This window comes from Delphinapterus leucas, chromosome 2 (genome assembly GCF_059928025.1).
Source record: "Delphinapterus leucas isolate spDelLeu-1000000601 "Yukka" chromosome 2, BTC_Dleu_Yukka2, whole genome shotgun sequence".
NCBI lineage: Eukaryota > Metazoa > Chordata > Mammalia > Artiodactyla > Monodontidae > Delphinapterus > Delphinapterus leucas.
The window spans coordinates 145,686,420-145,701,603 of record NC_143130.1 but is presented as its reverse complement, the minus strand read 5'-3'; the positions used below and the strand labels follow the sequence as shown (position 1 = coordinate 145,701,603).

At 37.6% G+C, this 15,184-nt stretch overlaps 1 protein-coding gene across 9 annotated transcripts in view; it reads right to left on the bottom strand.

The window, feature by feature from the left end:
- The window catches only part of FUT8 (fucosyltransferase 8), a 331,756-nt gene that overhangs the window by 121,633 nt on the left and 194,939 nt on the right, over positions 1 to 15,184 (bottom strand). For all 9 annotated transcript variants that reach the window (XM_022570337.3, XM_089907845.1, XM_089907844.1 and 6 more), the window contains 2 exons: positions 790 to 905; positions 511 to 673 (listed from right to left, as the gene is read on the bottom strand). In XM_022570337.3, the coding sequence (XP_022426045.1) occupies positions 511 to 673; positions 790 to 905 (279 nt within the window). The remainder of the gene's footprint in view (positions 1 to 510; positions 674 to 789; positions 906 to 15,184) is intronic.

Sequence of the window (15,184 nt, the reverse complement as noted above, 5' to 3'; positions counted from 1 at the left end):
ACTAGGCAGATTTCAGGTTCTTCTTTCTAGCAACTAAATGGAAGAGCAATTAACAGAATGCTCCTTTTTATCAAAAACTTACTACCCTTTCACTAGAAGCCCTAAAAAGTTGCTATTTTAAAGTTTTCAATGCTTCAGTTAGAAACATAACTGGCAGCCTCAGTATGAGTTCCAATGAATGTACTGTAATGTAAAACTGTACATGTCACTTCAAATATTGGTTGTGTAACAAGGAAGTTTAAAGAAGATATTTTAATGCATTGTTGGCTGACACCACTATCTTCTGAGTTTATTTAGGGTATAAAGATTTCTAGAAATTCATTTAAAATAATATTTTCTGGTGATGAACTACATTTGGCAATTATTGTCCACTGAGCCCTCAGGTACTCTACTGCTTCTAAACATGGTAGGTATCATTTACCATTCAGCAGGGAAATTAACAAAAGTTCCCATTTCCCATTCTTAGATTATAATCTTTACTAAACCCCAAATGAAATGTAAATGTAGTACCTTTCATGATGTCCCAAATCTGACAGAAATTCATCTGCATGTCTTTGGAGTTCATTTCCTTCTAAATTCTTTAATTTCTTCAACTCACTTTGTAGAAAAAACCAGAGCTCTTTAGCTCCATTTTCAATCCTCCTCCTTAGGATTTCATGATCCTTCCCAAGACCTGCAGTCAAAGAATAGAGAGCATCAGCATTTCCAACATTTTGATGAAAGGAAATTTTCAATTATTTGTGCTAATGTCAACATACTGAAGAGGAAAAACAATGTATCGTTACCTACCATTTCTAGTTTGTTTCTTATAATTTTCAATCTGTTCTTTGGCCTTCACAAGCTGCTCTTCTAAAGCACGAACCCTTCCTGAAGCTGGCCCCTGATCAATGGGGCCTTCTGGTATTCTGTAGTTCAAGGAAGAAAATGTAAACATTTAGCTTATAAATTATGCAACAAAATACATGTTTACTTTGCTAAAACATTATTTATTGGTAACTCTAGAAGTCACTGGACCATATCATATATTAGAAGTACCAAATGAAATTTTTCTCTCCAAAGCTATAGGGTAAGATGTAAACACTGGAATGAAACTGAACAAACACACAAAAAAATAATCCAGCTCATAGATGTATGATCTTCTAGGAATTAAGGAACCTTTAGAACTGTCTCCTAAAAACTTTCATCATACAACTTAGAATAACACCATCAGTGGCAAAGCGATCAACTCTTCATTAGTGCTGAGAATAACAAAGTTGAAGGAGAGGGTGACAAAAAGGCTTAAAAGGAGTAAGAAAGCAAATAACTGAACCTGTGTCTATGTTCAAATAGCAAATACAAATTATTTCTAAATTAACTGTAATATCAGATATAAATCTGTGTTCCGATTCATGAACTCATGACCTCAGATTACTAAGCATGGGTTTTATAAAGAAGGGAAAGACAAGAATAGAAGATGAAGTATACCAGAAAAAACACCTGAAGATTAATGTTCTGTTTATAGTGGAAATGGAAAGTATCAGTCAACAAGACAAAATGTTGGAATATAGCAAAGGAACACCAGGATCCCTTGCTTATATTATCAACCTGTACAGCTTCTTTCCAAACTGTACTTGTTTCCAACATATTTTGTTTTTATGTGACTTTTGGCAGTATTCTGTACTCCATTATGGCCATAAAAGATATCCACATCCTAATCCTGTAACCTGTAATGCTACCTTAGGTGACAAAAGAATCCTTATATGTGTGATTAAGTTAAGGGCGCTGAGATAGGGAGACAGCCCTGGATTACCCAGGTGGGCCATAATTGTAACCACAGGTGTTCTTATAAGAGGGGAGTAGAAGGAAACTTTATTATAAAAGAGGAGGAGGTGATGTGGTTAATTAGTTTTGAAGGTGGAGGAAGGGGTCATGACCAAAAAATGCAAGGAAGGCATCTTTAGAAGCTGGAAAAGGCAAAGAAACAGATTCTCCCCTAGAGCTTCTCTAGTGAATGTGGCCCCACTGACAGCTTGGTTTTGGCCCAGTGAAACTCATTTCAGACGTCTGCCCTCCCAAACTGTAAAAGAATAAATTTCCATTTATTGTTTTAAGCCACAGAGTTTATTGTATGTGTTACAGCAGCAAGAGGAAACTAATACATATACACATATTTACATACATGCATACATATACATATATACTTTCTTCTTTTTTTTTTGCGGTACGCGGGCCTCTCACTGTTGTGGCCTCTCCCGTTGTGGAGAACTGGCTCCAGATGCGCAGGCTCAGTGGCCATAGCCCACGGGCCCAGCTGCTCCATGGCATGCGGGATCTTCCTGAACCGGGGCACGAACCCGTGTCCCCTGCATCGGCAGGTGGACTCTCAACCACTGCGCCACCAGGGAAGCCCTACATATATACGTTTGAAAAAATATTAAGAAGATTAAATAATGGCTGATTTTTCTTCCAAAATCTATTTAAATGAGAAACTGCCTCTAAAAGTACGAAGCACAGTGTCTGTCAATAAAGCTTAACAGGAATATTGTATCTGGGGTCAGTCATTCTACAGATGAGCTGTAATATCAAAATGCCTGGGATATCTATTCTTACCATCACAATCACTTTTCGGAAACAATTTCTAAATTATACTTGGCAGAACTTAAACTTAGCTATCAACCTGAGGAGAAAACTAATACAAAGAGGGCAGACAGCAGAAGCAAGAAGAACTACAATCCTGCAGACTGTGGAATGAAAACCACATTCCCAGAAAGATAGACAAAATAAAAAAGGCAGAGGGATATGCACCCAATGAAGGAACAAGATAAAACCCCAGAAAAACAATTAAATGAAGTGGAGATAGGCAACCTTCCAGAAAAAGAATTCAGAATAGTGATAGGGAAGATGATCCAGGACCTCGGAAAAAGAATGGAGGCAAAGATCGAGAAGATGCAAGAAATGTTTAACAAAGACCTAGAAGAATTAAAGAACAAACACCTAGAAGAATTAAATAACCAACACACAAAGATGAACAATACAATAACGGAAATGAAAAATACACTAGAGGGAATCAATAGCAGAGTAAATGAAGCAGAAGAACAGATGAGTGACCTGGAAGACAGAATGGTACAATTCACTGCCATGGAACAGAATAAAGAAAAACGAATGAAAAGAAATGAAGACAGCCTAAGAGAGCTCCGGGACAACATTAAACAAACAAACATTCATATTATAGGGGTCGCAAAAGGAGAAGAGGAAAAGGACCCGAGAAAATATTTGAAGAGGGAGTGGCACAATATATTAAAAGTGATGAAAGGGAAGAACCTACAACCAAGATTAATCTACCTGGCAAGGATCTCATTCAGATTCAACAGAGAAATCAAAAGATTTATAAACAAGCAAAAGCTAAGAGAATTCAGCACCACCAAACCAGCTCGGCAGCAAATGCTAAAGGAACTTCTCTAAGTGGGAAACACAAGAGAAGAAAAGGACCTACAAAAAGAAATCCAAAACAATTAAGAAAATGGTAATAGGAACATATATATCGATAACTACCTTAAATGTGAATAGATTCAATGCTCCAACCAAAAGACACAGGTTTGCTGAATGGATACAAAAACGAGACCCACATATATGCTGTCTACAAGAGACCCACTTTAAACCTAGGGACACATACAGACTGAAAGTGAGGGGGTGGAAAAATGTATTCCATACAAATGGAAATCAAAAGAAAGCTAGAGTGGCAATACTCATATCAGATAAAATAGACTTTAAAATAATGAATGTTACAAGAAACAAGGAAAGACACTACATAATGATCAAGGGATCCATCCAAGAAGAAGATATAACAATGATAAATATATATGCACCCAACATAGGAGCACCTCAATACATAAGGCAAACGCTAACAGCTATAAAAGAGGAAATAGACAGTAACACTGTAATAGTGGGGGACTTTAACGCCTCACTTACACCATTGCAAGATCAACCAGACAGAAAATTAATAGGGAAACACAAGCTTTAAATGACACAACAGACCAAATACATTTCATTGATATTTAAAGGACATTCTATCGGAAAACAGCAGATTACACTTTCTTCTCAAATGCACATGGAACATTCTTCAGGATAGATCACATCTTGGGTCACAATTCAAGCCTCAGTACAGTTAAGAAAACTGAAATCATATCAAGCATCTTTTCTGAGCACAACGCTATGAGATTAGAAATCAATTACAGGGGAAAAAAACGTAAAAAACACAGACACATGGAGGCTAAAGAATACGTTACTAAATAACCAAGAGATCATGAAAGGAATCAAAGAGAAAATCAAAAATTCCTAGAGACAAATGACAACAAAAACACAACAATCCAAAACCTGTGGGATGCAGCAAAAGCAGTTCTAAGAGGGAAGTTTAGAGCAATACAATCCTACCTCAAGAAACAAGAAAAATCTCTAATAAACAATCTAATCTTACACCTAAAGGAACTAGAGGAAGAAGAACAAACAAAACTGAAGTTAGCAGAAGGAAAAAAATCATAAAGATCAGAGGAGAAATAAATGAAATACAAATGAAGAAAATAACAGCAAAGATCAATAAAACTTAAAAGCTGGTTCTTTAAGAAGATGAACAGAATTGATAAACCTTTAGCCAGACTCATCAAGAAAAAGAGGGAGGGGACTGAAATCAATAAAATTAGAAATGAAAATGGAGATGTTACAACAGACACCGCAGAAAAACAAAAGATCATAAGAGACTACTACAAGCAACTCTATGCCAAAGACACCTTGAAAATGGTAGTCATGAAAATGGAAAACCTTAAGAAATGGACAAATTCTTAGAAAGGTATAACCTTCCAAAACTGAACCAGGAAGGAATAGAAAATAAGAAAAGACCAATCACAAGTAATGAAATTGAAACTGCGATTAAAAATCTTCCAACAAACAAAAGTCCAGGACCAGACTGCTTTACAGGTGAATACTATCAAACATTTAGAGAACAGCTAACACCCATCCTTCTCAAACTCTTCCAAAATACTGCAGAGGAAGGAACACTCCCAAACTCATTCTATGAGGCCACCATCACCCTGATACCAAAACCAGACAGGGATACTATAAAAAAGAAAATTACAGAACAATATCACTGATGAATATAGATGCAAAAATCCTCAACAAAATACTAGCAAACAGAATCCAACAACACATTAAAAGGGTCATAAACCATGATCAAATGAGATTTATCCCAGGGATGCAAGGATTCCTAAATATACGCAAATCAATCAATGTGATACACCACGTTAACAAATTGAAGAATGAAAATAATATGTTCATCTCAATAGATGCAGAAAAAGCTTTTGATAAAATTCTACACACATTTATGATAAAAACCCTCCAGAAAGTGGGCACAGAGGGAACCTACCTCAACATCATAAAGGCCATATACGACAAACCCACAGCAAACACTATTCTCAATGGTGAAAAACTGAAAGCATTTCCTCTAAGATCAAGAACAAGACAAGGATGTCCACTCTCGCCACTATTATCCAACATAGTTTTGGAAGTCTTAACCACAGCAGTCAGAGAAGAAAAAGAAATAAATGGAATACAAATTGGAAAAGAAGTAAAACTGTCACTGTTTGCAGATGACATGATACTTATACACAGATAATCCTAAAGATGCCACAAGAAAATGACTAGAGCTCATCAATGAATTGGTAAAGTTACAGGATACAAAATTAATGCATAGAAAGCTCTTGCATTCCTATACACTAAGAACAAAAGATCAGAAAGAGAAATTAAGGAAACAATCCCATTCACCACTGCAACAAAAAGAATAAAATAACTAGGAGTAAACCTACCTAAGGAGGTAAAAGACCTGTACTCAGAAAACTATAAGACACTGATGAAAGAAAGCAAAGATGACACAAACAGATGGAGAGATATACCATATTCTTGGATTGGAAGAATCAATATTGTGAAAATGACTATACTACCCAAAGCAATCTACAGATTCAATGCCATCCGTATCAAATCACCAATGGCATTTTTTTACAGAACTAGAACAAAAAAACCTTAATATTTGTATGGAGACACAAAAGACCCCGAATACCCAAAGCAATCTTGAGGGAAAAAAACGGAGCTGGAGGAATCAGACTCCCTGACTTCAGACTATACTACAAAGTTACAGTAATCAAGACAGTATGGTACTGGCACAAAAACAGAAACACAGATCAATGGAACAGGATAGGAAGCCCAGAGATAAACCCACGCACCTATGGTCAACTAATCTATGACAAAGGACGCAAGGATATACAATGGAGAAAAGACAGTCTCTTCAATAAGTGGTGCTGGGAAAACTGGACAGCTACCTGTAAAAGAATCAAATTAGAACACTCCCTAACACCATACACAAAAATAAACTCAAAATGGATTAAAGACCTAAATGTTAAGACCAGACACTATAAAACTCTTAGAGCAAAACATAGGAAGAACACTCTTTGACAGAAATCACAGCAAGATCTTTTTTGACCCACCTCCTAGAGTATGGAAATAAAAACAAAAATAAACAAATGGGACCTAATGAAGCTTAAAAGCTTTTGCACAGCAAAGGAAACTATAAACAAGACAAAAAGACAACCCTCAGAATGGGAGATAATATATGCAAATGAATCAACGGACAAAGGATTAATCTCCAAAATATACAAGCAGCTCATACAGCTCAATATCAAAAAAAGAAACAACGCAATCAAAATATGGGCAGGAGACCTAAACAGACATTTCTCCAAAGAAGACACACAGATGGCCAAGAGGCACATGAAAAGCTGCTCAACATCACCAATTATTAGAGAAATGCAAATCAAAACTACAATGAGGTATCACCTCACATTGGTTAAAATGAGCATCATCAGAAAATCTACAAACAACAAATGCTGGAGAGGGTGTGGAGAAAAGGGAAACTTCTCACACTGTTCGTTAGCACGTAAGTTGACACAGCCACTACGGAGAACAGTATGGACTTTCCACAAAAAATTAAAAATAGAATTACCATATGACCCAGCAGTCCCACTACTGGGCATATACCCAGAGTAAACCATAAATTCAAAAAGACACACGCACCCCAATGTTCAATGCAGCACTATTTACAATAGCCAGGTCACGGAAGCAACCTAAATGCCCATCGACAGACAAATGGATAAAGATGTGGTACATATATACTATGGAATATTACTCAGCTATAAAAAGGAATGAAATTCGGCCATTTGTAGAGACATGGATGGACCTAGAGACCGTCATACAGAGTAAGCCAGAAAGAGATAAACAAATATCATATATTAACGCATATATGTGGAATCTAGAGAAATGGTACAGGTGAACCAGTTTGCAAGGCAGAAATAGAGACACAGATGTAGAGAACAAACATATGGACCCCAAGGGGGGAAAGGGGGGGTGGGAGTGGGGGGATGTGGCGGTGGTGGTGGTGGGATGAACTGGGAGATTGGGATTGACAAATATACACTAATATGTATAAAATAGACAACTAATAAGAACCTGCTGTATAAAAAAATAAAATAAAATTTTAAAAAAAGACATGAAATTTTTAATACCTTTTCTAGCATTTTTATATAACAGATGAAGCCAAATTAACTGCTAATTACTTGACCACTTCAGAATGCATGTTTAGTAAAGAAGCTCCTGTTACAGTTATATCAGAGTAAATAAGGTATTCTATAATTTCACATGAACTTGTATGCACTAACACTGAACGTTAGCAGGAAAGATAGCCATCCTCTAAGCATGAGTTTTCCAGGCTACAGAATTTGAATTTAAAAAGCCTTCATTTGTATACAAACAACAGAATAATGATAAAATGAAGAGAGTTGGTAGGCGCACAATTACCCAGTTTATGAGCACAAATATGTATACATTCATAAATGAGGCATTTCCTGGTATATAGTTTTTAGAACTTGGCTTTTACTTTCTGAATTAGATGGCTGGGTTTTAGGAAATAATTTCAAACAAAATAAAAGTACCACCCCTTGTAATTTATTCAATATTTTAGCATCAATATACCATAGGATAAGCATTTCCTTTTCAAAATATACTTTAGTGATACAAAATTTCACAATAGAAAGATATGTCTAGGTCCTCCTTTTTATCTCATTTCTTCATACGTTGATGGAATAACGTTAGGGGAAAATAGGCATGAAGAAATAGCATAAGGTCTTTTCAGCAGAGTTCCATTAAGTACTAATGCCAATCTAATTCTAATAAAATAGAAATGAATTAGTGATTTCTAATAATTCATTAGATTATTAGTGATGCAATAATCTAATCCAACTGTGGATAAACTATAGGTAAAGGAAAGTAATAGAGAAGTCAATGTAAAAAATGTACAGAATAAGGACTATTGGAAAGGACTATTCTTTCCAAACCCCATAAAGAAAAAAGTCAATCTGCAAGAACAGTCTCTTTATCTGAATATTTACGTAATTGAATGTTTTATTATATTCACTGTGCAAAAAGATATATAGAATGTCTTCTGGCCAAGACGAAATAACAGAGATCAGATTTACCATTAAGCCTGAAACAACTGAAAACCCAGATAAATCGTACGAAACAATGGTTTAATAAAACTGGAACCAGGAGAAAGATGGATGGCAAAATATGTGGTTTCTGAGTTCAGTCCCTCTCAGGGAAAGGGAAACTAGCAACTGTCCATAGACAAGATTCCTTTCTGAAGATCCCAGAACAAAGGGGTGAGTCTGAAGCATTCCTTTCGACCACAAAATCTGAGAAAAACAGCATGAGAAGGGTAAGAGGAGTGTTTTCACTTTGACCACAGACCCCCCACCAAGGTCAGTTCAGTGCTGCATTGAGGGGATCCCCTGGGCCTAAAGTTTCTCCTGTGGGAAAAGGGGAGCGCAAGAGGACATGAAGCTTCCCCAGCATTCCAGATACTTCCTGGGAGCGATACCGAGCAGGGTCCTGTGGAGCTCCTGGACACAAAGCTTTTCTGTGCCCCCCATTTCTTTGATGACAATCAATAGCCTTCATCAGCCTCCATGACATTCCTTGAGTTCCAACAGGCAGATTCAGGCAGTTGTTAACTAGGGATGGGAGGGGATACAAGACCAGGGAGAAACAAACAGTCAAGAGAAACAACAGTGCAACCTTGGGGGCAAGGTCCTGGTTCCCTATCAAGGGATACACAAAACAATGTCTTTGAGTTGTTTTGCAGATACCAAAACCCCCTCCAGGTGGGAGAAGTTAAGATTAACAATGGTATGTTGTCCACAAGCATGCAGACCCCAGACCAGCTGGAACCTGAAGGTTGATGATGCTGACTCCTACTCACCCCACCACCAACCCATCAGAAGAATGTCCACGTGCTGATCATGCCCTCTTTGAACCATTACTATATAACTTCTCAGTATCCTCTTTAAGTTGGGCCACATAGTTTTTCAAAGCAGTAACCTGCTGTGTCCCCCTGTGCCTGGCAAAGTAATAAAGCTATCCTTTTCTACTTCACCCAAAACTCTGTCTACGAGATTCAATTCGGCACCGGTGTACAGAGAAGCTGAACTTTCGGCAACAGGAGGCCCACTTAAGCACTCACAGGGATTATCACGGCAATCAGTTAGAGAAGGGGAAAGGGGCTCACAGCAATGAGTGTGCAAATCCTGGCAGACTGCATTCCTGCTAGTGGTTGGGCCTGAGCGGAGATCCCATCCAGCGACATTGACCATTTGCAGAGCTGAGCCCGTGACCCCAGCTGGTCAGGGAATCTGGCTGGCATTTCTGCCTTATTGGGTCCCCAACCAGAGTGCTATCTTGGTGGAAGACCAAATTCTAGTACTCTCCCTATACAGGGAAGCAAGTCAGCAGCCCCACCCAACTGCTAGGCATAGCCTCCAACCCCACTTAAGCAGGAAGCCTGTCCTGAGATGCTAGGCAGTCACCCAGCACATCCTACAGCCCACCCAAGCAAGGAAGCAAGTCACTGGCCACACCCAACTGCTGAGCATAGCCTCCAACCCCACCCAACAGTGAAGACTGGCCAAAGATGCCAGGCAGTTGCAGGCTGCCATGCAGTACATCCTACGGCCTTCTTAGGAGGAAAGCAAGTCGGTAGCCACACCCAACTGCCAAGACTAGCCTACAGCCAACCTGACCAGGAAGCCTGGCCAGGGATTTAAGGCAGACACACAGCCCATTCTACAGGCCTGCTCAAACAAGGAGCCGAGCCAGAAGCATACTGTTGAACATAGTCTCCAGCCTCACCAGGTTGCCCAGCCAGAGACCCTGGTCAGCTCTACAGTCCATTCTACAAGCCCATTCAGGCAGAGAGCCAAGCCAGCAGCCTTGCTCAACTGCAGAGCATGACCACTGGTTCTGTCTGACTGAGGAAGCCCAAACAGTGACCCTCAGCAGCTTTGAAGCCTGGCCTGACTGTGTGGAGCCCAGCCTACAGTGCTGTACAGCAGCACATCATAGCCTACAGCCCACCCAGTTGCTAAGCATAGCCTGCAGACTCACCCAATTTTGGGGCAGAGCCTGTGGTCCCAATCTGATCAAGGAGTATGGCCTGAGTTCCCATCTGATCACAAAGTCCTGTGTATGGCTTTGACTGAATGTAGAGTCCAGCCAATGGCACCATCAAACCAGGGGGGCACAGCCTGAGGCTCCACCCAACCATGGATGAATGTGGAGCCCAGCGTGCGGCCCTGCCCATTCCCAGAATGCAACCAGCAGCACTCCCTGAACACCAGGCCAGAGAACATGGCCTGAAACCCTGCCTGAGCAGGTGACTGCAGAGCCCAGCAAATATCCCTGCCTGAACACAGATCCTAGCCAGCAGTTCTGTTTGAATGTGAAGCCCAGCCATGAGGCCTACCCAAATTCAGAAAAATGACAGCCCTCTGGCTCCCCAACCTCAGAGCACGTGCAGTAGCCCCATCTAACTAGAGACCCTGAGAGTAAGCATGGCTTGTCCAAGGCTGCTACCAGCTGCCCATCCAGAACCCCAAGCTGAGCTGTCTGGTAAAGGCCTTTCCCTGCTGAAGCAAATCTGTAAAGGCTGTAAAAGAGATCACTTTCTCAAAGGAGCAGATATCCACACAAGGATAGAAAGATCATGAGGAATCAGGTAAACATAACACGATCAAAGGAAACTAATAAAGCTACAATAACTATACCTAAGGAAATGGAGATCTATCAAGTGTTTAACGAAGAATTTAGAATGGCCCTCTTAAAGAAATTCAGAGAACTATGAGAAAACATAGATACACAGCTAATAAAAATTAGGAAAACAGTGCATGTAACAAAATTGTAAATTCAACAAACAAATAGAAACCATAACAAAACAGAAACAACAGGAATCCTAGACCTGAAAAATACAATGACTAAAGAATTCAACAAAAAGCTTCAATAGCAGACCTGACCAAGGAGAAGAAAGAATTAGTGAACCTGAATACAGCTCATTTGAAATTATCCAGTCAGAGGAGCAGAAAGAAAAAGAGTGAAGAAAGACTAAGGGAATTTATGAAATTCCACAAGCAAAACAATCTATGATTATTGGAGTCCTAGAAGGAAAAGAAAAGGAGAAAGGGGAAGAAGGCTTATTTTAAAAATAATTCCCAACTCTGGTGAGTGATCTGAACATCTAAATTCATGAAGCTTATAAGTCCCAAGTAGAAAATCTGATGGAGTTTTAAAAATCTGCAGAATACAAAATCAACATATAAAATTCAATGTATTTCTACATTCTAGGAAAAAACAATGGGAAATTGACATGTCAAAACACATTATTACTTAACCATAGTGTAAGAACCATGAAAAAATGAAATATGACTCAGTAAAAGAGGTATAAAACCTACAAACTGAAAATTATAAACTTTGCTTAGAAATTGACAGGCCAATTCAAAAATTCATATGGAAATGCAAACACCTAAAGCAGTCAAAACAAATCTGAAAAAGACTAAGAAAACTGAAAGACTAACATCATCTGATATCAAGACCTACAGTAAAGTTACAATAATCAAGATGGTGAGCTACTGGCATAAAGATAAACAGAGATCAATGAAACAAAATAGAGTCCAGGAATAGGACCATACATATATGTAAAACTGATTTTTACAAAGTCACAAAGGTAATTCAGTGGAGAAAGGATAGCTTTTACAACAATAAAACTTCTGGAAGAAAAAAAGATATATACCTTTATGGTCATCAGTTAGGCAAAGTTTTCTTACATATGACACCAAACGCATGATCCATAAAAGAAAAAATTGATAAATTAGACTTCACTGAAATTGAAAGCTCTTTATTTAGAGAGACACTCTTAAGACAATGGAAAGACATGACACAGACTGGAAGAAAATATTTGCAAATCCTATATCTGTTAAAGGATTTGTGTCTAAACTATATAAAAGATCCAATCATCAGAACACAACCCAAGCAAAACAAAAATAAAAACAAAAATGGACAAAGAGGGCTTCCCTGGTGGCGCAGTGGTTGAGAGTCCGCCTGCCAATGCAGGGGACATGGGTTTGTGCCCCGGTCTGGGAAGATCCCACATGCCGCAGAGCAGCTGGGCCCGTAAGCCATGGCCGCTGAGCCTGCGCGTCCGGAGCCTGTGCTCCGCAACGGGAGAGGCCATGGCAGTGAGAGGCCCGCATACCGAAAAAAAAAAAAAATGGACAGAGAGATTTGAATAGATACTCTGCATACAAAAAAAAATTAGAATAGCAAATAAGCACATTAAAAGATGTTAAACATCATTAGTCATCAGGGAAATGGAAGAAAACTATAGTGTGTGGCTGGCCTGGTTTATTGCTTATATTTAATGTCATGGAATATGAAACAGGGTTTCTTGTAGATAATCCTCATTCCCTATTAAAAATTCGTACACGTTCAGTTTTTCTGACATGATGTACATTTTAAAAATTATCAAATTCTCCTGAATAAGACATTTGAAGAAAATCTTCATTCAAATATGAAGTTGCCCTTCTAATACACAAACATAAGCCCCACTCTTCAGGGAATTCAGCAGATCTGTCCAAAAATATGAAAACCAGTAAATTCCTGCTTTGCAGTCAGAATATGAAAAAACAGTGAATTTGTAGGCTAAGTGTAGTGATTATACAGCTCTCTCAGAGAAATTAAACTTTTGTCATCAGAAATATATTTAATAATTCATTTAAAACAGGTTGCCTTTCTTAAATATCAATACTTTCAATGATTTTGCCATGAATGTTGGAACAGTAAAGATATTAATTTAAGAAAAAGAACCTAGGCACAAATAAACAATATTAGGAATCAAAAGAGAATCATAAGCACAGGTAAAGAATTTTAAAACTCATCACAAAATACTATGAATATTTTCAGGCACTTAATTTTAAAATATGGAAGAAATAAATAACTTCCAGAGGCAATTGAATTACCAAAATAGATTCAAGAAGAAACAGAAATTGAATCAGTAATCAAAAACCTATTTAATTTAAAAAAACTCTAGGATCAGGCGTTTTTATACATGAGTTTCACAAATGCTCATAAGACAGCTATCTGAATTTTTTCCTAGGGAATATAAAGAGATGAAGTTCCAAAATTCCATTACTGAAATTAGTATAAGGTTGATAGAAAAATAGTGTAAAGGTCAAGAAAAGGAAAATTAAAGGCCAATTCAATTAAAAACTTATTTTTAAAATCCTAAGTGATATATTAATAAAGATAGCAATGTTTTAAAAAATACATCATGACTAGACTTTATTCCAAGAATACCTAGTTGATAAGGAATATATAGCGAAAAATCCCTAGTAAAAATCACATTCCATGGATCAAATAATTAGAAGTATTCCTTTTAAAGTTAAGAACAACAGAAAAAATGTCTGCCATCACTGCTCTGTTCACCACTGTGCTGGAAGTCTTAGCCAAGGCATAAGAAAATGTAAGACTTACAAACAAAGGAAAGGAAGAAACAACTGTTGTTATTCACAGATGATATGGTCTTTAGTGTAGAAAATCCAATATAATCCACAAACTAATTGCATTAAGAGTTCAGGGAAATTTCTAGATACAGTATTAAGATATATAAAAATTAGTTTAACGTTCCTAAACAACAAGAATTACAAAATATATCTTTTTTAAAAATCACATTTAAAATAGCAATAACAAAGTGATAAAGTACTAAGGAATAAATCTAAACAAATAACAAGATTTGTATGAGAAAAATCATACATTTTCTGAAGAATTAACCATTCCCCAAATTGACTGGATGTAATTCTAACAAAAATTACAAAAGGATTTTTTAATTGAATGACAAGGTGATCCTAAGATTCAAATGAAAGACCAAAATCCTCAAACAGACTAGAAAATTTGCAAAATAATAAACAGGAGGGAGGATCTGCCCAATCAGATAACTAAACATAACATTAGTGTGGTACTGGCATAAGGTCAGATCAATTAATGGAACCAAAGAATAAAGCAACTAGAAACAGATCCCAAAATATATGATGGAGGTTATCATTCTAAATTATTAGGGAAAGATAAAGTAGTCAATAAGTGCTTGCTTAGACAGCTGGCTTCCTACTTGGCAAATGTGAAAATTAAATAATCAGACAATCAAAAATTTTAAATTTTAGAAGAAATTTTATATTCCTCATGACCTTGGAAAAGAGGTGAATTTCTTAAACAAGGTTTTAAAAGCCCAAACTATAAAAAGAGAGATTGATAAATCTAACTGCCTTAAATAGGAACAGGAATTTGTATGCAATAAAGTTTATAGGCAACTCACCAATGGAGAGAGGATAATGGAAAGTATCTAAATTGTTACCTAGATTATATAAAGAACTCCTTCAAATCTATAAGAAAAAGACAATCTAATAGAAAAATGTACAAAATAGATGAACTAGCAATTCACAGATGAGAACTTTAATGATTAATAATCCTGAGAAGTGATCAACTTTAAAATTTTAGTTGCCAGGATATTCAAATTAAAACAGAGATAGATACCATTTCTTACCTATTAGAATGATAATAATTAAAAGTAAGACACAGGGGACTTCCCTGGTGGTCCAGTGTTAAAGAATCCGCCTTCCAATGCAGGGGACATGGGTTCAATCCCTGTTCGGGAAACTAACATCTCACATGTTGTGGGGCAACTAAGCCCACATGCCACAGCTACTGAGCTCATGCGCCTCAACGAGAGAGCTCG